Genomic DNA, 26,353 nt, shown 5'->3' on the forward strand with positions numbered 1-26,353 from the left:
CTCACTCAGAGTCTTTTCACTCATTCACCATCAAGAAAGTGGCCAAAGGCCAGAATGTTGGTGTACGTTAGGCCACAGGTATTGTGTCAGGCTTCTGCTTAGGGTGGTGAAGGGAAGCCTTAGGAGCACAGGCAGCAAGTGTGTTAGAGGGGAGAAAACAAACAAACAAAACCCAATTGATTAAAAAAACAACTTTGTAAAATTATTATCGGTAATCAGTTTAAGCATTCTAAGCATTTCAGAAAAGGAGTGTTCCATTTTTAACGTGCATGCAGTGCTTAGCACAAATAAGCCCAAATGTTTCATTTTTCTTTGAGTAGTACTCTGCATTAGTGGGAAATAATTTAAGATTACTTTTACAGAGGAGATGCTATTTAGTTATTAAAACTAAGTTTATAAACTGTGCATGGTGGAAAAGCATTTAACACCCACCCACCCCGCTTTCTTGTTATTTAAAAAAGATCAAGTACTTATTGTCACTTATATTTTGTTTTATACAAATTACTTTCTTTGGCAACTGTGATATGAAATTATCTTCTTCATGGAATTTTAGCCTACCACTGTTTTGTTCGTCAAATTAAGTGTAAACTTACTAATTAGCACTGTGTTCCAGGCTTGGTAAAATGCTGTTGAGATTAAATAGTAATCTAATTTAGCAAGGGAAGAAAGCACTGTCTCATCTACTCTTTTCAATGCAGAAAATCAAAATCCTTGCTCTAAGTAACTAATCTGATGAATGCACTGATATGCTATTAACAAAATGCCATGTGACCTATCGCTGTTGTACTGCAGTAATATTAAAGGTTATGTAGAAGTGTGGTGTTAAGTGATTCAGGTCCTGGATTCAAAGTTTTAGCCATGTATTAACAACAATGGTCTAGCTAGAGATTACAGAGTAAGGAAGGTATGAATTAACTACTTTTTCTAGACTGGAAATTCAATTACAAAGAGTCTAGTTGCTCTAGTTCAGCATTTGACCTAAAACCCAAAAAACTCCATAAGGAGATTTTCGGATATGTTACCATTGCCACAGTAGGTTCTTTTGTTTTGTGTTTGATAATACCTTTCTGGGTGTCAGTTTGGATTCAATATTTTGTTTGTTGTTTCCACTGCTCTTGTGCAATTGTCCCAGTTTTTGTCGTAGATCACTAGTGGTTTTACAATGTGAACGGTAGTTATTTTCCATGTGTGCTTTTTCACGTTTAAAAAGTAACCTAAAGCTTCTCCCTAGGGAGAAAAATTCTAGCAAACCTACTGAAGGCAAGAATGGCTTTTCTGAAATCTTGTTTTTTTAATCTTCATCTTGCATGAGCGTTGGAGGCCTTTGTCACTATTAGCTATTCTCTAAGAACAATCTTAAGACAGGGGGCTGAGTAGAACTATCTTGCGTTTGCTGACAACTGAGCACTGATAGCTGCTGCAGCTAAGTTGGTGTGTGGTGTTGTGGTGGTGTAACCTGACGGTATGTCTGAGTCTTTAGTACTGGGAGTCCTCCAATGCAGATGAAATGGATGCAGTTGCTTTTTTTTTCCTACATGATTGTGTTATGAAACCAGAGAAACCTTTGTTTACATCTTAAGTGAACAGCCCAATCAGCTAATGAAGTAGCACAGTTGACCATGTTTTGGGTTTTTTTTTTTTCAGATTTCTTTGGCAGGGGGAGGGGCAGGTAGAGAGAGCTCATCATGCAAGATGAACAGCATGGCATTTTTTTATTTCATATTTTCATCTCAACATAAATGCAAAATACCCAGTATTAATTTATTTTTTGTAAGTTGCTTTCACAAAATGTATTTGAAGATTAATATAGGATCCAAAGAGAAGTTTGTCATTAATATGGACAGTGGCATTAAGAAGAAAAGGGGATTACATCATGGAAGAGCTGGAAGCTTTCAAGTTTCGGAATCCGACTGTCAAGAGTGGTGACACAAATTCCATGTAGTGCTGCTGTACATAGAGAAAGATGGAGAGGGAGATTTGTCTTCCTTTAAAGCATACCCAACTGGATAGAGCATTTGGTTTTTTATGCTTTTTGGCATACATGAAGATTTCATTTAGGTTTATAATGGATCATTATTGTTACTTGGACTTTTTAAAAGGGAATAACGGAACCTTATCTGTAAAGCTGTTACTGAAAATGTGCCAGATCAATACTTAATTGGAAATATGCTTTATTTATTCATGTTGCACTGGCTTTCTAATTTGATGGTTTGAAAATGGGTAATTTTTTGCAGATCAGCCTATTTTTAAATGGACAGCATGTTGAGACATTTGAGGAAGATCTCACATTTACATCAGATGAGGCTGTTTCATTTGATCCACCTAAGATTAGCAGTGAATTGAAAGGTAAGTTCATCTTTCTATTTGCGAATGTATTGCTTGCCATCTTTGTCCCTGGAAAGTCATGTGCTAGATTTTGTCTGTGAAATATGCAAATGTTTTACCTCTTTATGCTATATATTTTTAAGTCTGGTGCAAAACACTTAAGCTACTGTTCTTGGAAGGAAGGAGGTTAGCATCACTCAATAAAACCTAAGCCTTAGACACAACTGAAGGCAGCTGCTGGCTTGAAATTGGAACGTGGTTTCAAAGTATACTGCAGTCTTACTTTGTTAATCCTGGAAATAGTTGGTTTTACATTACATCAAAATAATTGTGTTCAGAATGGAGGACAGACTTACAGAACACTTAGATCAACCTGGAACTGGTGACTTTTAAAGAAAACACTAGGTTAATGATCCACCAGGATAATTCCTGTGTTGCTGGTAGACTTCTCTTACTAAATTCTCTGCAGAAAGAAAATAAGAAACTTGAGAAGAGCAAATAGTGAGCTGAATGGAGCAGGTCAGGACGTCTGCAGTGAAAATTTAATCAGTTTTTCACACAAGCTAGGTACTAGGTTACAGATGATTGAAACTGCTAGACACTTGAAAATTTTTATATTCTTTCTAATGGCAGAACTATACACAGTATTTCTTAATGTATAGCACACTTCATAATTCCTTTTTGGTCTAAACAAAATCTTTATTACCTTATTCCTGCTCACCAGGAATATTTCTAAAAATAATACTAATGCTGAAAGAGTAATTCAGGTATTTAAGCCTGTGTACTCAAAAAAATTAATGCTGTGAAGGCACCAATATGTTAAGATTTAATCTGGATTCCAGAAACAGGTGAGTTGTGTTTCTCAAAACTGGTAATAGAATAGTGTAACAACTAATTATAAGTTAATAGGGAACATTCTGTATCATGTAGAGAAATTGTGAAGTACACGTATGACTGTGTTAATTGCCTTTTGAAAGTGACTGATACTGGATGCCTGATTTTCCCCATCAACTCGAACATTTCTTCAGTGCAATGATTTGTGTGTCATGCAGAAACAACTTCAACTCATACTTTCAGCTCTTCGGTCTGCTACAAATCTAATGTCACACCAGAATCTCCTGATACCTGGGAGTTCCCAGGAGGACAGTGGGAGATTCACACTATCAGACTGGGCAAGTTAAGGAATAGGAAGTTATTGTTCCATTTAATACAGGGGTTAGCAGAGGTCCTGGTATTTTTTTTTTCAAGGTGACTGCAATGCTGAATATTGGAGAAGCAAAAAGCAATTACACTCCCTTTTGCCTTCTCATCATTTGAGAAAACTTTCTGAAGAGCCTGACATCAGCATTTAAGTACTGAATTCTTCAGGCTTTATTCAGGCAAAACCCTGCTTTTGAGGGACAGCAGAGCTACTCTGGTTGTTTACCCCAAGAAGGATCTCTAAACTTTTGCCCTTAGTTGTAAACAGAAATGTTTTCTGCATGTGACTAAATACCTACTTTTGTGGCTTAACACATGGACAGCATGGATGAGAAATAGACAAATGGGTAGTACTGTAGGAGGAGTAAATTCTGCTAAAACATTTTCTGTCAGCATTTAATAAGGAGGGAAGTATTTTTCTCAGTTTTGTGGTTATCTCAAGTGTGAGGGACTGTTAGTCGTCTTTGGACAGATAAGAGAAATATGCGAAAATGGATTTCAGAAATGCTGCTAGATGTGGTTCTGGGAGGGTGGAATTTGAATTTACCATTTGGCCTAGCTTTGAAGGGAATTCTTTTGTAGATTTAAGACGTTTATTAAATGAAAACAATTTCCTGATAAACAGATCATGAAGGATAAATCAGTTAGGGTAATAGTAAATGAGAACACCAGGGCACTGCCTTGAACTGGTTTTGTTTAAAGGGGGGCTGTCAAAGACTGCCTGTGTAAAATGTCTGATGGAGAAGAGACTTCTGTAGCTTACAGAGCTTAAACATCGTCATACTTCAACCTTGAAGAAACGCTACCGTTTTTTTTCTTGACTCATGTATCCAAAAAAAATCCTATTAAAAATAAGGTGATTTCTGTGGTCTGTGAAGTGTGGTAGTCTTGTCCAAAATCAACAATGAGCTTTAGATGGACTACTTCTCTTGACGGAGATGTTTAATCAAAAATAATATTCCCCAATTAAATAAAGACAACCTTTAATATTTTCTGGCAGTTTTCATGGCATGTTCCTGCTTGCATTTTTCATGGAAATGAACATGGAAAAGACTGTAAGCATCAAGCTCAAAACAACCCTCCAGTGTTAACTCCTTCATTGCATGCTTTCACCAGTTCAAATTTCGTGCTACCATGACTAACAGTGAAGAACCGTTGTGTCAGACTAAACTATAATCACTCTTTCAGCTCATCTTTGACAGCAACTTGATCTACATTATAAAATTGAAGTCCCAATTAAAGCAGTTTAACTTTGATATGTTGTTTGGGGTGTGAGTAGATGGATCAGAAAGATCGGATCCAGCTGTGCCAGTAGAAGAGGTTGCTGTGGTGAGCCCCTAGTTGTTGGTTACTGTTTTCCCTCTTAATGCCACTCAAATGTGCCAGTAAAGCTACTCTTTGTAAGTGTTGCCTGATCTGTTTCAACCAAATAAGTACCATGAACTAAGCTACACTATATAAATTACGTGTCAGTGTTGGAGTGAGGGATTTTTGTCATCCATAGTATGTATCACACTATACCCAGATGAACTTTTGAGGTCTGTCCAGCTGCTGCTGCCATAGACTTGCAGCCTCCCTTTCTGATAGGCACAGTAAAAACTGCAGCCAGCAGGACATGGACATAATTTCTTTCTTACCCAGCTTTGCTAAAGCTCTTTGTCAGTCTGGCTCATGTCTGAGGATTAGCAATTCTCTGTGGACAGAAAGGAGTTGAAGGTAATGGCGATTTGGCTAGGGCTGGATTTACCTCATCACTTGATGCAGTTCACAAAGTGCAATCTATCCATGCCCTAATAGTAGGTACACTTTAATTTAAATCACACTGGGACTTACCAGAGTGTTATTTTTAAGTATAACTTAGACATTCATTGGTATCTTGTGGTTGAATTGAAATCAGTGTAGATGTACTTAATATAGTTTGCCTTTGGCCAGCATTCCATACGTGGCACATTTAGAGCATAATAGTGTTGGGTCTTTTATTCCCTAAAATAAATAAATAAACCAAACCACAGTAGCTTTATATCCTTAGCAGAGGCAATAACAATACAGAAAAGGTAGACTGCATTTTCAAATTGCATTGTGTTTTGCAATGTGAAGTTTGTCCAACTTAATTGGTTTACAAGACCATCTCTTCAATTCCTTAAAATTTGACAGTTTTGAACACATTAGACTGAATTCTGTGACAAGCATGTGCACAGGGCTGAATTATTTGGTGTTTTACAAAAAAATATGAAAAATTGGACATTTGTCAGTTGCTTCCTGTGGCTGACACCAGTAGCTGTAGCACCAGCAGTTGTGACAGAAAGCAAAGCAGGAAGTCTGTCGCTTCCCTGCTCTGAATGTTCCCCATAGTGGTGCCCAAGGAGCAGAGGGGGGGAGGGCTGCCACTTAGGTACAGAAGGATGAGAGAATGACAGGAAGGAGGGACAGAGGAGAGGGCAGCTGAGGGGTGAGAAGACTACTGCGAGTCAGGAGCGTAGGTGAGTCTGTTAGAGATGCTGGGACTGAAAAGCCAGGGACGCTGGGAGAGCTGCGATGGCCATAGGGAAGTTGGATCAGAAGCAAAAGTGGCTGGAAATTACTATATTCTCACTGCCTAATAACTGGGATATAACCTACGCTTTAAATTTCAGTATTTTGCTGCTATCTGTGAATAACTGAAAGTGGCAAAGTAAACACTTCATCTCTCACTTTAGGGAACAGAAACTAGACGGTGACAGCCTACTACTAGTAATCAGTGATTGCAAGAGGTCTGGACTGTGTAACTTAACCATCAAACCTCACATACAAGCTGTATGGTTCCCACAAAATTGAATTCTAGATTTGGGCAGGAGTGGGTTTGCTTTTTTTGATATGTAAATGGATAAAAATAATACTTAATGTGAACTTGGTTCAGTGAAATGCAACAATCTCTATGTTCCTAAAGGCTTGAAAGTCCAATACTCAGACATCAACAAGTTAAAAAAATGACGACTGGCTTCCTATACAGCATGCGTTTATGACCTTGTCCTATATAATACTAAGATATTTCCAAAATTAGTAATTTGAATAAGAAATCTTGTGTTTCTTCTATGCAGCTGAATAAGTAACTTACAACAGTGTGTAGGAGAGACACGTCATGAAAAGGCATTTTAAATTGTGACTGTTTTCTACAGACATTATCAGAACAAAGAGACATTACAGAATTATCAGGACAGTAGCAACTACATGTATTTTCCACCTGCACTGGAAGCAGAGAGATCTGTCTGTTAAGGGGACAAAAGTTATCAGCTAGTCAAGAAATGAAAAGTAGCTGCTATGCCTCCTTCAGAGATACCACATTGCTAAAACCAAGATGAATTTCATATTCAAGGGTGGTGGAAGAGGGGATGCCTGCCACAGCATTCGGCTGTAAAAAGGTAAAAGGGATTTGGGAGAGGGAGCAGGAGAGATCAGTTTCATAATTGTGGCCCCCAACTTCACCTCATGTTCTCTAGGTGTCCCTGTGGGAAGAAAGCTTTGGAAATGTTTTCAGGAGTACTACAAACAATGCAGAAAGTATACACTTAGTGACAGTTACTTCTTCAAAATGTACTATTATTTGTAGCTATCATTAAAATGTAATGTATTCACTTCTATATTGTATAGATCTGCCAAGTGGTCCACATACTTACCGCTTAGAAGATCTTGCCTATACTAGAAGTGGAGACAAAGGCAACTCTGCAAATATAGGTATTTTTCTTTTTCTTGCTTTCTGAAGTGACATAAGATTCTTAAATGAGAGTTATGTACCAAGTGCTGCGCTTAATTTTTTTGAAGTCTCTCACATCGCTTGATTTTTATCTTTTTTTTTTAATTGTGTCTCTGCTGAAACAAAAACTAATCCATATAAAACACACATTTTACCAATGAAATTTCTGTAGTTTCCTGTTTAGCAGCTGTTGAAATCTGAGGTACTAAGAAAAAGTCTTGCATGTTACACTACAAAGAAAGATCTTTGTTTAGGGTTGCAAAGTCAAGCTCCCCAAAGTTAAAAAATGCCTTTTTAAGGTTTCTTTTACACACTAGTTACTACTCCTTCATGTGTATGTAATATAATCTCTTGATTGTCTAATCATATATAATACTTCCATACATTAATTTTGTAACATGTATATGGCTAAAACATTGACAGTGTTAGGAAATACCAAAGGTGGTTTTGGATGTAAGAGAACATTTTTAATTGTATTGTTAATCGAAATGGTATATTTCAGTGTGCAGTCTCTTCACATTGATTGTGCTGCTTCTTGCATTGTTTAATAATTCCTTCTGTTCCTTACTTCTGCGTGCAACAATTGGCTCTCTTACTTGTTGGAAGATGAGAGTGTGTGCTGTTCAAAGCTCAGTATGAATTAAAGGTGCGTTTGGGATTTGATTTGCTATTAGCTGTCGTGCTAAAACTGATTAATTTTCTTCATTTATATTTAGGAATATAGTTTTCTTGTCCTTGTTTGTGAAACTGTTTTTTTGGGTTGAAGAATGAAGGAATGTTAATTTTTTTCTATTTTTTTTTTCCCTTCCCCTGTGGTTGACCACTGTTGCCAAATCATGAATGATGCAAAGCTAATAGGCTTCCTCAGACATAAAGACCCTACTGCTTTACTGAGGAACAACAATAGCAACAACAAACTTGACCTCTAAGATTAATTTAGCTTTGAAGTCCACAGATAAAGAGATCCATGTGACACAGATCTGCTTTCCTGATCCTGCTGTGGAACCTCAGCTTCAGCTTAAAGTTACCTGAAGCTTATGAAAGCATATTTACAGCAACAAAAATGTAATTGTGATTTCTCACACTTACGTCAGGGTCTCATGCAAGGAGTGGGGCAAGGAACAAACCTTCAGTCACTGATCATGCCTTGTTATGGTTAATTGCAATTACTTGTCCAAGCCTTGTAGTTCTCTTCACATAAATGCTCTGCATGTAGGTTGTTTGTTGTGATGATGTTGTTCTGCACATGTCTTTCATTGGCAGGGACTTTTTGCAGCCAGAAAAAGTCCAATAATCACTTAGTCTGGGAACATTCTTTCACGTCACTCTCCACACTACCTCTCCACTGACAGAGAAAAAGCTGTCGTACAATTGGTTTTTTGTTCAGGAGCTCATTAAAGAGGATCCGTACGTACAGTTTCAGTTAAGAGGAGGATCTCAAATTTGTTTTGAGCAGTCTAAATGCAAATTGGTTTTAACAGCTCTTATTCCACCTAACACTAGTTATACCTAACAGGTGTGATAGCACGGCATCCCCTCTACTATCCATACCTCAAGAAAACTTTAACCGCTCAAGCCCTGGAGAATTACTTCCAACACCTTTTAGAGAGAGAAAAACCTGACGAAGAACTAGTAACAAGGTGAGTAGCTTGCTGCTCAGTCCACAGTTGTAGATACATGATGATACCAGAAGTTATCTTAAAGTATGTTAACATGAATATTGCAAACCTGTGTGTATTGTCTTCAGTTCTTCTTATGTATCTTTCTTTGCCTTTTAAAATTACAACTTGAGCAATAGTCATTGAAAAAAACATGAACTTGGGCCTCTCCTGAAGCTGCACAAAGGCAGTGAATCTGTTAAGTGAAGGCATTTAAACTCCCAGAATTAGCATATTAGTGTTGGGGATATTTCTTTTGGTTTGTTCCAGTACAGAATGTCTACAAAATAGCAATAACTTCCAATGTCCTTTGAGAAATGTATCTCTCCATTTTCTTTGAACCATTTGGAGGCTGTAGGAGCCTTAGTAACTGAAGCTTCCCAAGCCTCAGAGCCGCTGCAGATCTGAGAGTTTGGAATCCCTAAAACACCACCTGGAAGACATTCACACAGCCAGTGTGACTGGAGCCCCAAACTTACCTGATCTTCCAGCAGAAACATCCTATCCCTTTCTCTGCAAAACGTTTTAATCTCTATGAAGTTCACTCCCTTTAGAGAAAATATTCCTTTGAGTACCCCACTCTCACCCACTTTTTTTGCCACATATACCAAGCCAGAATATTTAAAAAAAAAAAAAAAAAAAAAAACCACACACACACACAAAAACACACATAGCTAATTTTCCTTTTTAAAATACAAAAGAGAATACATCCTAAACAGGACACTTTTACCTGGTGTTCATCTACAAAAGAATATCCTCTGCCAGCTCACAGCATACATAACATTTTTGTTTTCATGGTGTCTTCGTCTGATGCTCAGGGTCCTTCCTGGGAACTGGCAAGTGAGACATACTCTGTTGTTGTAGCATGAGGTGGTAGGCTCCCATTCTCCTAAGGTTATCCAATGAAACAGTCAACAGATTTAAACCTTTGTCTCTCTTTAAAAACAAACCAAAGCTTAATATTGCAACAAACCATTCACTCTTCTAAAACCTGTTTTGATACAGTCAGTTATTCTGCAAATATGGAGATTCTGTCGAAACCATTATATAATTCCATGGGTGATGGATAAACTGTTAACAGTCTTTTGGCTTGTTCAAAGAGCTGGAGTCAGAAAAGTATAGCTCAAAGCTCAGAGCGAGCTTGGAGTTATTTTAACTCCTGATCGTTGAGTTGTAAGTGCTGGTCTTCGCCTTCATAAGCAGCTCAGTGCAGATCTCACCCACTGTTTCATAAGTGCTAACAATTCTATGTATCTAATAAATTGTGATACCAAGAGATGTAATTGAATTTCCTCTGAAACAGAGAAAAGAAAGGAAGACATCAAAAATGTCGTGCCTCCTAATGATACTTTTAAAAATCGATTCATTGTTTTTCTTGATGCTGTTTATGTTCATAAATAAAAGGTGAAATTTGCTGTGTCTGGATGAAGCCAATTTATTTTGATTAATTAGATTATCTGTTCCTGGGTTTGGCTTCCTTTAATGATGTGATAATGGAGCTCTGTGAGTGAATTGAAAAACTACTGGGGAAAAAGAATAAATCCTTTTGTGGAAATATTTAGGATTAAAAGGATTATGCTCATGTGCTTCAGATTGTATAGTTTCTTTTTAAGTTACTTGTTTATTTTTTAACTGTCATGAAGGAGTAAGATAGCTCTTTTTATTTTCCTTTATTTTCTTTATTTAAATTGTGAGTGATTAAAAAAATATGTATTAGTTTAGCTACTAAAAACATACCAACCATGGCTCTAACTCACTACAGAACTGAGATTGTCAGCCAGTTGCCTTTCATTCTTTTTAATTAAAGCTTTTAAATAGGGGTACTAAACAGAAAAGGTGGGATCATTTTGATAGAGAACACTGAAAACTCAAACTTTCAGATTTTCAGGTAACACAGTAACAAAAGATGGTCTTTCAACCCTTCCCCCCATACCCTAAATCCCCAAACCTATGCAATTGCTTCCCCCTAAGCAGAGTACATTCTTAACAGTTAATCACAGTTTTTCTTGGGCATAGGAGTGATGCACAAGCTCAGCATGAAAGGTCAGACCAGTCTAAGTGAGGGTAAGGAAGAGATAGCAGTATTCAGACAGAGATTTGCTTGAAGTTTAGAAAAGGATCTTAGTTTCTCAAATTCTGACTGGTGCCATCATTAAAAATAGCATCAGTGCTGTAGTAAGATGAGTAGCTAGAAGATCATATTGCATGTGAAAGGGTTTTTTGGGAGGTTTTGGCTTAGTTTTGGGGGGTTGTTTGGGCTGTGGGTTTTTTTTGTTAAGTTTTTTTTTTCCTTTAGCCATCTTGCCCTCTGTGTTAATACTAGGTTATCTGTGTGGTGTTTTGTATACAAGACTTATAAAATTTGAGATCTGATAACCTTCAGAAATGAAATAAGAAACTTTTCATTTAGTGGCATTAGGTCAGTCATTTAAGGAAGATGGTAAAATTATCGTGTGAGAATTTGCTGGTTTCATCTTCTGAAATATGGTTATCTTCTTTTTGTTCTGAGAGCATTCCAGTGCTCAGAACTAAAAATATGGCAGCTGGTTCCTTCTTATGGGATATTTTTACTAAAAACTGAAGAACAATAAATGTGGATATTGATGCTTCTAGATTACTTTTTTGTATGTATATTTATTATGGGGGGGGAATTACTTCTCTACAGTATATCTCATATGCAAATACTTCTCTCAGCCTATGGGTTAAGTTCCTGTTTTCCTCTGATGGGAGATATACTCTTTTTTCTTGATTTAAATGCAGTGAACAATTTTTGTATCATTATTATTTCCATGCATTTTAACAGGAAATTCACAGGGAAACCTGACGACTTTGAATATGTACAGACGACGCTTTAAAGGAAATAGTTAAGCAGGCACCCCATTGTGCGTAAGCATAGGAGTTCAGCTAGAACAGGGAACTTCCCTTGCTTTATTGGTTTCTGTCACAGCCTTAGTATTCTTTGAAGGGTTTATTTGTTTTCTGTGCTTTTTAAAAGCTGGTCTTAAAATTCTGATTGTAGAATTAGATAGTATTTTCTTCCTTTTAGATGTCAGTTAAGTAAAGTTAAATTGTTTTAATTATGCTGGGTAAATGCATGCCAATATTTTGGTTGACATGTTGCTGTTGCTTAAGACTATTATGATGGTTATAGTGGTTTGTTTTTTTTTTTATTGTGGGAGTATATTTTTTGTGCAGAAATATTTTGGATGCTCAGGTGCTTCAAACGGGCCTTAAAATACTGAAAACACTGCCCTTTGTATACTTGTAATCCTAGTTTCAGCTAGAGTATCTGACTGTAAATATTTCCTCAAAGTACTTGAAGTGAATGTGCCGTTCTGTGACCTTCCAAATTAAGATCTGTTGCTTGTATTACGTGCTCCCTCTGCCAGAATTACTGGAGAAAGTGAAATTGAATTATTCCACTCTTTTTTCCATTTGCTTCTGCTTTGTATACTCTTCAACTTCTCTCCTGAGTTTTTTTTAAATAACTGATTTTCATGAAACTTCTCTTGAAAGCTGTGGTACTATCTTCTGGAATACATATTCGTTTAGTCTAGCTCTCGTGGAGAGATCTGCCGGTTGTGAAATCGCTTGCTGCCTGGAAGTCTTTGCCAGTTTTTCAGAGTAAAACTTGTCAGTGTAGTATTTTGGTAGATCTCTAGCTCTCACAGTATACAGTTATTGGTAATTATATTGAGGTTTTAGTTGAAAATTTTGTGGGGTCCTCTGATCCTGCTGTCTAGTTGATTATGCTGTTAAATTTAGTAAATTATGTAGATGACTTACTGTGGAAATGGCTTTATTGTTCATATTCCTGTTGCCTAGTAGGGCACTGTTGGATTAATCAAAATTGCCTGCTTTCCCAATGGATTTGCCTTTAAGTGTGATAATGTTGCCTGGCAACCAGTTTTCACGGAAGGTCAATGGAATGCTAACATCAGTTTTCTTCTTAATAACAACTAATAGTATTAATACTGAAGTAGAGTGTGGTAATGGACAAGTAGAAGGAGCAACCAGTAAAAACTCCTTACCTGAGAGACAGGCACAGACACTCCATGATTACTGCCTGCATAATGAGAACTAAAATGTTTGCCAGACCGATGAGCAGAATCATAGGCTGACCATGTCTCTATCCATGAAAGTTTTGGGTCGTATGACCAAGATAGAAGGGCATACAGAGCTGTGAATATCAGCAACAGCCATAATTTTCACAATGCTAAAAAGGAGCTGAAAAAGATAAACCTCAGAGTGACAAAATTGGCAGTACAAGAGCACTGCAAGAAATTGCAGCTATTTCAGAGGAGAGATTTGAAGAATGTGCCCCAAACGTAGGAAGATCAGATAGATGACTAAAGAAAAATAGGTGGTGTTGGAGGAAGCGTTTGACTCATGTGATTTAAATCACATCTGGAGACAGAGCAAGAATTGGATATTGTCGTTCTCCATTGCTCCTCATGTCTTGCTGATGTTCTGATTAAATCCCTTCCTATCAAAAAAAGAAAGCTATAGAGTCCTTAGACAAAGAAAATACTTGAGGAAAGCAAAAACGAAGAAAACCAAGAAGAATACAAGGAAGGATGACAAACACTAAAAAACTGTGCAAGAGGAGAGGCAAATGGAAACATGGAAGCAATGGAACAGAAAAATAGGTCTGTCACACTAAAATAAAGTTTTATCTGAACAAAGTACATGGCTCCAAGAAAGCACTGAAATATAGCTCTGCTTTTCATGTGTTATAAAATTATCTGAAATTGGTCACAACAGTTTGATATAGTGACTCATAGGTAGTTCCCGGTAATAAAGAGGATGCCTTCCCAATTAGCTGGCGGCCTTTGTTAGCAAAAGTGAGTTCCAGGAATTACGCGATTGTATTTTTCAGTATCAGAACTAGGAAATACTAAAAATGCTTCCCTCTGTCCACTGTGTTCCCTGAGTTCATATTAGATGTTGAACCGCTTGCCTATGGAGCTTTCTATGTGGGCTTTAACACTTAGAAAAAGTAGAAAACCACCTCATTAGAATTGAATGAGTTTTGAAGTTGAATAACAGCAGAATGACGACTTTATGGTCCTACTTTAAAACTGTTAAGGTCTGTTGATTTGGAGTAAGGGGAGGGAACAAGAAGGCAGGGAAGGGCACGGGCTAATCTTCAGTTAGCTTTTTGTCTTGACTCAGCAGTAGGGGATGCCATCACAAGCGTGAAGTTTTTGAATGGTGTCTTTTGCTTCATGTTCTGTACAAGTGTTTCTCAAAAAATCTTGTGAGAAACAACGTGTAGGTTTTATTTTACAGATACGAGTTGCCAGGAATCCATGGATTAAATTTCGTTCTGAAGAATTCCCTTGGTGGTGGCGGCGTAGCATCCCTAAGAAGTGACCCACAGGCATGTATCATTGATTTTAATGTAGCTATCTTTTATAGCTATGTATTACACAGTCCCAATATAACCAACTTTTGGGCTGGAACTGTAAGGTTTTGGTTTTGACTCTTTATAATGTACATTATCTACTTAATTGTTTTAAGGTTTGAAAACAGCATAGGGAAGTAGAAAGTTGATTTAGAATATCGGGTGAAAAAGACATGCACAAGAAACTAATAAGAGTGTCTTCAAATCAGTTTATGATGCGCTACCTGTGGTTTTAGATGCACCGGCAAAATTAGCTTCTCAAAAAGGCTGCCACATTTTGGAGAGTGCAGATTTATGAGACAATTCAGATTAAGTGGTTACTAGTACATACAGGAACCATTAACTGTACAACTACTCCTCTAGCTTAGCCTATGACTCCTGTAGTTAAAATACTGATCATCAATATAAATCTGAAAAATAGATGGAAAGATCTTTTGTGTTGACCATATTATGGGAATCTGAAACTAACATTTTTTGCAAGTGTACAATTTGAGGATTAAATATGTGAAACATCTAAACCTGAAGATGAGACCACTTAATGTGGCAATCCTGTGGCTACAGCAAAGCACAGTTCTGCCACCATAGGCTGAGAAAAGCTTAAGTGTACAAATCATCTCAGCACAGCCAAGAAGACTGTTCACAAAATAAGACGATGCTATGTATGAATCGTATAGCACAACTGAGCCCCCCAAAATTTATTTTAGCACTAGGTGTACCAAACTGAAACTACTCAATCTGTTCAGGTTTAGGTGCTTGAAAGCTCAATTGTATAGTTTTCCTTACTTAACTACATTGATTCACAAGTAAGAAAGCCAAATAAATGGAAAACATAACTTTGGATCACCTACAATCCAAGGCTTGATAAAACTCACCCAAAATTTATATACAAGTATATGTAAAGATACTAATAAAACTTACAAAACATACCGAATTATTACACTGATTATAGGAAAAATACCCTGTTGAACCATTTTTAAAATCTTAATTTACAAAGGTGGTATATTTACTTAGTAAAATGAAACATTGATTTGTTTGGTTTTTTTCTTACAGGGCAAAGCACTTGGGCAGATGCTGTTGGACTTCCAGATCAAAAATGTTCCTGATTTAAAATCACTGATAGAGTAACAGGTGTTTAATACCTATGCTTTTAACACTGAGTGGTATAAAAACATGTTATAAACAAGAACTGGCTTCTTGAGTGAGATATTTTTAAAAGTCAGAGTAGAAATTAGTGACAGTTATCTCTCAGAGGCTTAGCTATATGGCACAGATTAGCAAATGTTTTGAGTAATACCAGACTAATAGCTTTGTCTGTGACTGATAACATTTCCTGCCCAGATAATACATTGGATGAAGAATTAATTTATTTCCTGTAAAATAGAATTAATCAAATTGCAACATAACATTTAACTATTAGACAAGATAATCTTTTGTTTTAAGATGGAAATTACCTCCTGTTGAGTGCATCTCTCTTTTCCTTCTCTCAATCTTTATTTGAAAATTAAATGGACTGATATAGTTGAGCTCCTGCCAACTGTGTGTGTCCTGTGCCTAGGGTGAGGCTGGGTAACCTGCTGTGCATCGCTATGAAGCCAGCACTGTCTGGTACCAGGGAACAGCTATCCCCACCGGGCAATAAAGAAAAGTAATCATTGTTACTGTTATAGAGTGACTGGTAGTAAATGCTGAGCTTTGGTGGTGATCCATCAAACTTCCAACAATTTGTCCAATTAATGACTGACTCCTATTATTACAGTTTCCAACATCTCCTACTAATTAATCCATCAGTTGAAAGCACTGACTAGTAGTAAATCGCAGATCGCAGCGTGGGAATAAATTTGAGGATGAGGAAGGGAGAGTGCTGTGAGCTGGTCCACCTGCTCGCTCTCTCTTGTGACGGTGCAATCCTGGCAGGGGGGAAGGGGAGCCAGGAGGCGGAGGGATACCTCGTTTTGTTTCTTGGCTGCCAATTCCTCATGTTGGGCAGCAGAGTCCTGCCTGGATTAAGTTTGCTTGTCTGTCATTCGCATTGCTCTTCCACAGAAAGGTCCACAAATATCCCACAGAAAAGTTTGTCTCTTGCTGTGAAGGAATACTGTGGTGAATGCAGTGTGCTCCGTCCCCTCACTCCCAGTTATCACCTCCCCATCTTCCTTCCTGCACAATATTACTAGCATGTTCAAATTAGGATAGTCCTAAACTTCTTTACCTGATTAAGCACAGACTTAAAAATCCGTATCATACTTGCTGGGACAATATCAAGGTGGAAATTCTGGCCCAATAACTGTCTGTATTTCCTCCACAGAAGCCATATAAATATTACTCTGCATGTTCAGGCATTTTATATTCAGAAATTAATCTTTCCCTTTATTTTGGGGAGACTGTACTAATTGTTTAGTGCTGACAAAATGAGACATTACTAATATCAGATAAAATGATGAAAATAGTTTTGGTGACAATTACAGATTACCTGTCGGTTGTTCCTAAATCTCAGTCTGTGCTACCGTTACTACTAATTTCCTGGCCTGTTGCTTGCTAATGAGGACTATACAATGAGTGGTTCCTGCCTTCTCTGTGGTTTTGTTCGTTTGAATTAAAGGTGTCGTACGTGAACGCTCTATCTGTCTAAACATGTTATTCTCTTAGCGAGTCATAGGTACTGTCTGTGTGTACAGCATGGTTCAGTCTGGTTGACAAAAAATGAGTCATTACTTCATTGCGGAAAATATCCAACTCATAATTTTAAAGGGAAAATGGCATGCTGTTTTTATTATGTTTACAGTCATCGTTCGTTAGAAAACTGTTGTTAATAATTTGGAAGCCTGTTTAGGAAAACAGACAAAGGTATTGAGAGGAAATGAAAAAACGGTAGACCTTGGTAGCAAACGCACACGGATAAAAAGGCTACAGTAAATATTTGCAGTTCACTCAATACACGGCTTAAGTGACTCTGTAAATGTGTATGCAGTAACTTTTGAATAAAAGTGAACATTTATGAAGTATAAATTTGTTTTAGTCATTTTTATTGTTTCTTCTGTTGGAAGAGAGCGATACGTAGTTCAAAGGTTCTTTTGTTTTGAGGTTGTTTCGCTTGCCTGCGATTTCGTGCATTGTGGCGCTGGTTCCCTTCTTCCTTCAGATTTTGTCTGTTCTGTCCCTAGCCTTTTTTAAATACAAAAACTGAAAAAGTAAATTTTACTGTTTTCCAGAGAGCTGGTCATTTACAGCTCTACAGTAGAAGCTGTAATTTGCTGAAAAGATTCGCTGAGTTCAAATGGAGTGGATATGGGAATACAAAGGTGTTACTTTTTTATCTCTGGAAGCACCCTTTTGGATGCTGTGAAACCATCCTTCACAAACATGTTTTCATTATTTCTTTCAGTGCACCAGCTTAAACCAAGCGGCATTGCTTTTCAGATACTTTTCTTGCAAATTATAGCCTCCAAAAATCCCTATCCAAAGACTTTATCCTCCTTGACCTCCTTAACATGTTTTGAATTCATGAACCTGTACTTGTTCCAGCAATCCCAGCTGCCCTGAAAGCTTGTTAAAGCTGCATTTGTTTCCTAATCTACGGCAGAGACGGAGCGATTGAGAAAAGTTTGGTAAAATGTAAAATGTACTTGATGGTGAGCACGTTTGCAGTCCGCGTTGCTTTAACTTCAGTCAGTTAAAAAAATGCACTTTGCTGGCTTGTTGAACCTGGGCTGTTCCTCAGATGGGCAAGAACCTACCCTTCCAGTTGCCCTTCTTTCCTGCTTTTTCCCTACTGCGTTAGCTGTGCAGGCAGGATGCAAATAGCAATGCCTAGCGCATAAAGTAAGGACCCACCTAATGCCCTAGAGTGTCAGCATAAGGAAAACTGGCTCATACCTCTTACCTGGCGAGTTTTTGTGCTGTGGCTCATCTGCACTACAAAACAAAGGCTGCATTCTCTTACCTCTTGCAGCCTTCTTACTGCATTGCACCTCACTCTCGAAAATACATCATGGGTTTTTTATCATGAAATTGTCCTCTAGCACCTGGCAGTCCAAACAAATACTTTTACTGTTTGCTGTGTTATATTTAATATTTTGAAGTGATTTTTCCACACTGCGATTTGTGTGCTAAAGGTACAAAAGTTACCATACAAAAGTGACCCAAGGTAAAGAACGTGCCTGAAGTCTTTGAGGCACAAAGTATATTTTCAGTTTGGCCATCTTCAGTGAAACTGGTTTTCCACTGAAAGAGGGGGTGGTTTTTCCCCTTCAGAGCAGAGGAAAAATAATTGTAAGTATACCTTTTAAATTTTGGTTTGCATCATGGCAGTTTGAAAGTAATAGGGAGTGCAGCCCGTAAGGTTTGGGAGCGGAAAGCGCTGGGTTGCAGATGGCCTTTCAAGAACCTGAATGGTTCCATTCAGAAATGACTCTGTTACGCTCTATTAAGCGCTTTGCACAGCCGTGCTCACAACAGTTGCAAGGTAGTGGCGAAGCATTACCTGGGTGGATTTCACTTGCTGCAACTGTGTTGGCTGGAGGAGCGAAGTTGTTTCGCAGGCCGATCTGCTGTGTAACGCCTTTTGCGCTTGTTCGTTGGGGTTTGGGGAGGGGTGAAGAGAAGAGGCTCCTTAGTGCCTCAGGTGTGGGGAGATTACACTGCAGAAATGTCCCTTCTCTCACCTTTTTTCTTTGAAACCCTCCCATGCAGTGAGACTTGGAGTCTCCTCGTTGTAATTCTTCTTATTTTCATCCTGGTTTCCTTTCTGGATTGACTTGAAATGGACCCTGGTGATTTTGCGATATTAAAGGTAACTGGCATGAAGATGCCTCCAAGTAAAGGGTCCCGTTGGGAAATGTCTGTTTCTGCCAGGAAATTCAGCCGAATTCCTCCACCTTGCTTTGGGCAGGGGAGAGAAACCTGAACTGTGGGACTGAAGCATCTTTTAACACCTACTTCACCAAAGACCATCCAGACCCTCCCTTGACAGCTTTGGGAAAGGGGGAGGGGGTGTTCAGATAGCAGCACAGGGCAGGACCCCTGCTCCTCCTACCTGGAGGATGATGGGACCTTTCTGTGCCGGGACTTTTCTGTGCAGACTTTGATAGCCGTCCAGCTGTGGCATCATGCTTCAGCTCTGGACCAGCTGCTGTGACCATCTCCAAACAGGTGAGACCTTTTATCACATTGAAGGGTTTTAATCTTTTATTTTTCCCATCCCTTAAAAATAATGCACTAGTTAAAAGCTCTCCCTCCTCCCCGTTTTTAGTTACTAGTAAGTGTAAGCAAAAGCTTCAAACCTTCCAAATATATTTAAACACCTGGATTTGAAAAGATGCCGGTTTAAGTACATAATTACGTGTGGCTGGTGGCTAATCCTCAGAGCTCCTATCAGCATCGTGAGCCAAATCTATGAGGTACTTTCTCTTTTGTAAGTGGCATGATTTGAAGTAGGGGACTTGAGAGGGCTAAGCCTCTGTTGTGTAAAAAATTTGGCCGAGACCTTCCAGAGAAAATCCCAAATGCCTTATCACTCTGGTAAGAAGTGCTGGGGCTCTGGCCTGTAATCAGTGACCAAAGGAGGTTCCTGTGGGCCCCTCTCTGCAGGTGAAGCAAGGTTAGGATAACCTTCAGTTCCCCAGGAAGCTGCTCTCTGCTCAGAGCAGGAGGAAACAGGAGGGCAACAACAGCCATCATTTCTTGCTGGCGAGCAGTGAGGTAACCTGGTCCCCTGAAATGTTTTCCTCACTGAGGAGTGGAAAACCTGCTTTGGCTCACTGATAAATAAGCCTCCTCTTCCCTGTGCACTAGCACTCCTCTTCTTGCTTCCCTGTTTCGTACTGGGCATGGCGAACGTTGCCATGTTTGCCTCAGCGTCCACACCCTGCACGGCGACAGATCGGGCACGTTGGCATCTTTAGAGCCTGGGACGGGGAGGAGATGCTCGTAACAAACTACTACTGCAGCATTGCTTCCTCCCCGTTCCCCACTCCGCGTGTCTCACAGAGGCGAAGGCCTCCCCCTGCAGCCGGAGCGGGCAGTGGCGGCGGGGGCTCGCAGCCGGGCGGCCCCCTCCCCTGCCGCTCCCCGGGCCCCGTCATCTCCCAGGTAAGATGAATGCCTGCCCCATCCATCATCCCGCGGTCCCCGGGGGGGCGGGAATTTGCCTGGCTACTGAAACTTATTAGGCTCAGACGGGGCGGCTTTGTTGACCTGACAGGGCCGCTCTTTTGTGGGTTCTGTTGCCGGGATTTATCCATTTACATAATGGATTAGCACGAAACAAAACGCACGGGTATGCCTCTCCGCCTTTTCCCACTCTTTCTTAGCTGGCGGACCTTTCGGACTGGTTAATTTATAAATGCGACACACACACACACCCCCCACCCCACCCCACCCCGTTCCCATTCCTCGGGGACCTGTTTTCTTCCGCGGAGGAAAGGGGTGCCGAGCAGCCGCCGCTCCCCTTCCCTCCCGGCCGCCGAGCGAGCACGGCGGCATCCCCCCCATCGGGGGCGGCGGCCCCTCCGCTGGGCTCTGGCGGCGGCCGAAGGGCTTCGAACCCGCTTTTTCCTCGCCCATTTACCTGGGCAGCGCCGGGGGCAGCGCTGCGGCCGGCACTCGGTCCGGGGGGGGCGCCGAGCCGGCTCACTGCGCCCCCCAGTAAAGGCAGGGCGCTCCCCGGGGCGGGCGCTCCCCGCACGCCGCTCACCCGGGGGGCTGGCCCGGGTGCCCGCCCCGCCCCGCCCGGTAGCCTAGAAAAGCGGGGCCGGGCGGCGGGGGCGGCTCGGCGGTAGCGAGGGCTCCTCCCCCGCCCCCCCCCCCCCCCCCCCCCGCCGGCCATGAAGAACCCGGTGCCGCAGGCGGCCTCGCTGCTGCTGGAGAAGCTGCTGCTCCTCGTCCACGTCCGGGCCCTGCCCGCGGGCTCCGGCGGGGAACCCTCCGCTCCGCCGGCGGCGGCTGCCCCCGGCTACTACGACACCAGCTGCTTCAAGCGGGGCGACCTGCTGGAGGTGCCCCGCACCCTCTTCATCCACTTCGGCATCTACCTGGGGGAGAACCGCGTCGCCCACCTGATGCCCGACATCCTGCCCGCCCTCACCGGCGACCGCCGGCAGATCCAGCAGGTGGTGACCAACAAGCGGCTCATCCTGGGCGTCATCACCAAGACGGCCAGCATCCGCGTGGACACGGTGGAGGACTTCGCCTACGGCGGCAGCATCCTCGTCAACCACATGGACCGGCTCTTCCAGGACCAGGTGCTGGGCAGCGAGGAGGCGGCCCGCCGGGCGGAGAAGCTGGTGGGCGCCACGGCCTACAGCCTGCTCTGGAACAACTGCGAGCACTTCGTCACCTACTGCCGATACGGAGCCCCGGTCAGCTTCCAGACCGACAAGGTACGGCCCGGCCGGCGGCGCCGGGCAGCCCCGGGGGAGGCGGCGCCCGGGGCGGTGCTCACCCTTCGCCGGGCACCCGGCTCCCCGAAACTAGCTCGGCCGCCGCCGGGCGGCCCCGGGAGCGGCTGCCCGGTCCCGCCCGGCCGGAGCCCAGGGCCCTTCTCCCCGCGGCGGGCCGGCCCCCCTCGCCTTCCAGCGGCGAGGGGAGCGGCGCTGCGCTCCAGAGCCAGGCGGCGCGCCCTGCAGGTGCTGCGGAGCGGCGCGTGCCGGCGGGCGCAGGCGGCACCCGCGCGGAAGCTCGGGCCGTTGAGGCGGCGCCCCTCGCCGCGCGCCGTGCTGCGGGGCGGCCGGGGGGCGACGGGGGGCGCGGGCGGCCCGGCTGCAGCTTTCCTCTCTGACCCTGATCTTTCCCTTTTTACTTTATTTTTTTTTCCTTGGGTTTTGTGTTTTTCAGTTCTGTGAGACTGTGAAGATGATTATTCGGGACCAGAGGAGCGTCCTTGCTTCAGTGCTTGTGGGATTGGCATCAATACTCTGCCTAGGTTTGGCGCCCTCCACCACGCTCCCAACTATCTTTATTCCCTTCTTTCTGTGGATGGCTGGCTAACAGCCCTCCCGGAGGCTCGTGGCCAGCATCTGTATATAGGATGTATACTACTGTATTTATGAAGGCACAGATTACTCATCGGCGTCATGTAAAGTTTCTTAACCTTGTGTGCCGTTTTTAAATACATCTTCGTCTAGAACACAGTGCACAAGGCATAGCTTACTGTGTAAGCCAAATGATAGATTTCCTGAAAATCTCGGTACATTCTAACACACCCTTAAATCATGAAAAAAAGTAGGGTTGCAATGCAGTTCTGCTCCTTGCCTTTAGCCATAGGTGATTCTGGTAATATCCTTCATTTTCTCCAACTTCTTAGCTGCATACCTGGGTGCCATAACTATTAATAAAAACTTATGATGGAGTACCCCATCAAACTGCTTACCTCTTACTTTGACAGACGTAGTGTGTATTCAGAAGCTACTATCTGCATTCCTCAAATATGCTTTAGTGGAGATACAAGTAAGTAAACTGACTCATTTTGACAGCAAAGAAGAAGAAACAACGCTAGGCTGGGTGCTCTCTGCTGCAGTAGCACATCTGGCTGGATTGGCTCCAGTCCTTTTTGAGTTCCCTTCTGGGAAGTGCCCGCAAATCTCTCGTTCATATTCATGGCGTAAATACTTGCTATCATATCGACCAACTTTTTGATTGGGTTAGAGGTAAGGAAAGGCAGCGATTCCTCAACGTTTTACTTGCTACTGATAGTGGTTAGCATGGCTAATGCGAACGGCTACAGACAGGTTATGGGGATACAGGAAGAAACGTGCTTGCTTTATGACAGCTAGTGACAAACGTCAGCAATTTCCAGCATTGCAGGGCACGTGGCAGGGAGGAGGAGGACAGATGCCAACTTAGTTCATACCTTCCCTCAGCAGCCGGACCCACGTGGGTGCCGTAAAGCATCAGGGACCATTGGAGCAGTTCCCGTGGTGGCTAGATCGTCATTCTGGATATTGCCTTAAAACAAGACGCCTCTCAGTGAAAGATGACGTGTCTTTCTAGACTCATCTCTTGCAAATAAGTATTTGGTTGCAAGCCAGCAGTTGGTGCTAAAAATGTTTCCTCTTCAGTGTTGAGGCCTTTCTGTTTATCAAGAATGTGTAAAGTTGGATTTGAAATCAAATTTGTCTAGCCCATTGTTTGAGTGCTAAAAACCTTTGCTGTTTTCTTCTTGGCAATGTCTTGATGTAGGCAGAGAAATTGTTCAGCTCCTGGAATGCCTTGTATGTGATGTATGCACTTACATTCATGTGCTATGCTTGCCTTCCTTTCTAGTCAAAGGCGAATACGATGGTGTCTTCACCAAGGACTGAACCTCTGATTTACTTCTCTCCCTGAGTGGTGTTCAGTGTCCTGTCATCAGCTCTGCTACTGCCACTTTTCCCCATTTTTAGAGAGAGACTCCCTTTAACTGCGCTATAAACCCCTTCCTCCTTCCCCTAGACCTTACAGCTGCTCGAAGATTGGATTGTTGAACTGTGAGTCTACTTGGCTGCTCTCTAATTGTCTTCTGGCTGCTCCACTATAACCGACAAAGAATGTAAAGACTGGGTTGAAATTCCAGGCTCACAGAAACAGCAGCATGACTGCTGCTGCCATCAACCGAGGGGATTTCAGCCCAGCTTTCAGTACATGTTCAGGTTCCAGCCCAGCCCCAGAGCACCTGGGCATCAGTTACTCTTGGATCCTTGTAAACAACTTCTGTTCTGCTTTCAAAGATTGCAACGCTCCGTGTAACTGTTTCTGGTAAACTTTTCAAATTAAGGTGTTTTTTAATTAACATGAATTGCTTTTTCATAGTGTACGCATTAGTAATATTTACATAAATTCCCGTGTGGTTTTTTTACTTGCTGTTCTTAAGGTATGAACTGTAGTCATTACTGTCATTACATAAATAGAATTTATCCATTTAAAAATGTCTACCGGCCTCTTGAAATTGAGCATAATGCAATGGAATTTCTCTAACATATCCCAGTAGGGCACCGAACAGTCCATTAGCATGCACTTACATGGTGTCTGATTACAGGTGGGCTTTTCTTTCCCCCGTTATTTACTTGGGATTTATAAGAATTCCAGTAATTCTTATGATTGACTTACACAATAAACAACGGGGTCATGACCAGTTACCAATCAGAAGTGGGATTGTTGGAAGGCAGAGAAATGCTCCTGCTTCTAGCTTCACTGTCAAAGGACCAGTGCTCCTGCTTTGCTCGTGCTGTTGAGCAAGAAGCATCCAGATCAGACTGGGGGACTAAGCTGGGAATTTCATAGGGGTGTCTATGAGAGAAATGAAAGCAGCTCCTTGCAGACCTCCAGCTGTATTAGAGACTCTTCCTTCAAAGTGCAAAGTTTTAAGCTGATGAAATAATGTGAAATGGTCTAGAATGTCCTGCTGTATCCTTTCATCAGAGACAAGTAATAACATGGGCATGGAAAGAGAAATTCAGCTGCATGTTGAGGAGTTTTTCCTACCAACTATAATTCTAGCAGAGGTCTGGAAATTCTGTTAAGTAGGGCATGAGTCAAATCAGTCATACTCTGAGGGGAAAGACCAGGCTAGCAGGCATGAATTCTCATCTTCAGCTCAGCGGGTGGTGGTGGTGCTCTGAAATATTTTGGTAAATGTCAGTGTCAACTTATTTTTACTCAAGTAATTACAGAAAAAAAGCACTTGCCCTAGGTGGAGCATTGCATTTCAGACTTGAGCTCAGCTGTGATGCCATTGAAATGAACGAGCTGAGAAAACACAGAAAACTCTGGAGCAGTCCAGCTGTTCAGAAATGTGGGCGCTTAGAATCAAAATTGTTCTTCGGTAACTGTAAGTGATGGTGAGCGTAAATCAAGAGCTGCAGCTCACTTTAGTGGTGGGGCTGTTTTGAAAAGTCATGTGGTTAAACCAGAATATGTAATGGAGGAGTATAGCCATCACCCCTGTGCCACTGGGAAAGGCAAGTAGTGAAGACATCGAGTAAACGGGATAGACGTTTCACTTCAGGCTTTCCAAAGAAAACAAAAATAAAATGAGCATTCACGAGGCTCAAAATGTTTTTACAAAACCTGTGTTTAAAAGGAAAAAAAGAAAAAGTAAGTTGCTAAATGAAGACATTAGAACAGTGAGCTTTCTGTTTGTATTTATTTTAGCTTGGAACATAAATGATTACTCATTTTGTGGTGAACAGTCATCCCCTTCTTGATTTCACCTTTGGGTCCTCTTGTGCTGAAGGAGAATGCTACATATAAATACCACTGAGGCTTTTAATGAAAACAAAATCATAGCAATACTTGTTAAAGTCTGAGGGGATGGGGAAGGGGAATTAAACTTGTGTGTGACTTGACATCGTCCAGGCAAGTTTTAGAAAGCAAGCTGCAGCAAACAGAAACATTAGAACTGTGATCTCTAGAAATGATATGGTGTTGTATTATTTATTGCATGTTCTCACATTAAATAAAGCGCCACACACCACTGAGTGATACAGAACTGTGTTAGACAGTCATTACTTAGTATCTCCTTTCTCTGCTGATTTTTTTTTTTAAAAAAGTTCTCAGGTGACTCCAGGAGCCATTTGCTCCTTATGCTTTGTAATAGCTTAGGATCTGGTCCCTCTGAGCACTGAACTGTCACAAATGGGTTTACTGGTGGGAAATGGAGATCCAAAGGCTTACTAGTTTTGAGGCTATCTGCTGAGGTGCATTGCACTCTCCTGTAAGCTTTACAGAAATTTTTCAGAAAGCTGTGCTGGTAAAGTAAATTATCTCCTCTGCTGTAGGAATATATCACTAAAAGTACCTGGGGGCTAATTTTTGACATAAGTTCTTAAAAAACGATTCTGGGCTGTGTTTTGTGGCAGAGCTTCGCTTCTGAAACCAGGGGAACGTTTAGCATATGGTCCTGAGTGGTCAGAGACTGCAGGAGAAGGGGGGGAAGGGGCGTGACCTTCAGGAGGCTTAAATCAGAATTACCTTGGCTGCAGTACCGCAGTTCTGCCTGTGACAAACCTGGTGATTTACAGTCACTGTGTCTCACAGGGTAGAAACCTTTCTGTGAGATGG

At 41.5% G+C, this 26,353-nt stretch overlaps 2 protein-coding genes across 4 annotated transcripts in view; both read left to right on the forward strand.

The window, feature by feature from the left end:
• The window catches only part of LOC142056347 (uncharacterized), a 65,987-nt gene extending 48,661 nt beyond the window's left edge, over nucleotides 1-17,326 (forward strand). Inside the window, exons 16-20 of the mRNA XM_075090984.1 lie at nucleotides 2,235-2,346; nucleotides 7,153-7,236; nucleotides 8,772-8,895; nucleotides 14,206-14,296; nucleotides 15,371-17,326. Coding sequence (XP_074947085.1) covers nucleotides 2,235-2,346; nucleotides 7,153-7,236; nucleotides 8,772-8,895; nucleotides 14,206-14,296; nucleotides 15,371-15,445 — 486 coding nt within the window. The 3' untranslated portion in view covers nucleotides 15,446-17,326. The remainder of the gene's footprint in view (nucleotides 1-2,234; nucleotides 2,347-7,152; nucleotides 7,237-8,771; nucleotides 8,896-14,205; nucleotides 14,297-15,370) is intronic.
• A 3,762-nt stretch (nucleotides 17,327-21,088) lies between these two features.
• LRAT (lecithin retinol acyltransferase) lies at nucleotides 21,089-25,781 on the forward strand. Of its 3 annotated transcripts, none has more exons than XM_075090988.1 (3): nucleotides 21,089-21,696; nucleotides 22,151-22,238; nucleotides 23,747-25,781. In XM_075090988.1, the coding sequence occupies exons 1-3, from the start codon at nucleotides 21,142-21,144 to the stop codon at nucleotides 23,776-23,778; spliced, it is 675 nt and encodes a 224-aa protein (XP_074947089.1). In that variant the 5' UTR covers nucleotides 21,089-21,141; the 3' UTR covers nucleotides 23,779-25,781. The 3 variants fall into 3 exon arrangements, with proteins under 3 accessions (XP_074947089.1, XP_074947087.1, XP_074947086.1); XM_075090986.1 differs by having other exon boundaries at nucleotides 21,090-21,696; nucleotides 23,579-25,781; XM_075090985.1 differs by having other exon boundaries at nucleotides 21,091-21,696; nucleotides 22,151-25,781.
• Nucleotides 25,782-26,353: the final 572 nt, after the last annotated feature.

Source organism: Phalacrocorax aristotelis, chromosome 4 (genome assembly GCF_949628215.1).
Source record: "Phalacrocorax aristotelis chromosome 4, bGulAri2.1, whole genome shotgun sequence".
Classification (NCBI taxonomy): Eukaryota; Metazoa; Chordata; class Aves; order Suliformes; family Phalacrocoracidae; genus Phalacrocorax; species Phalacrocorax aristotelis.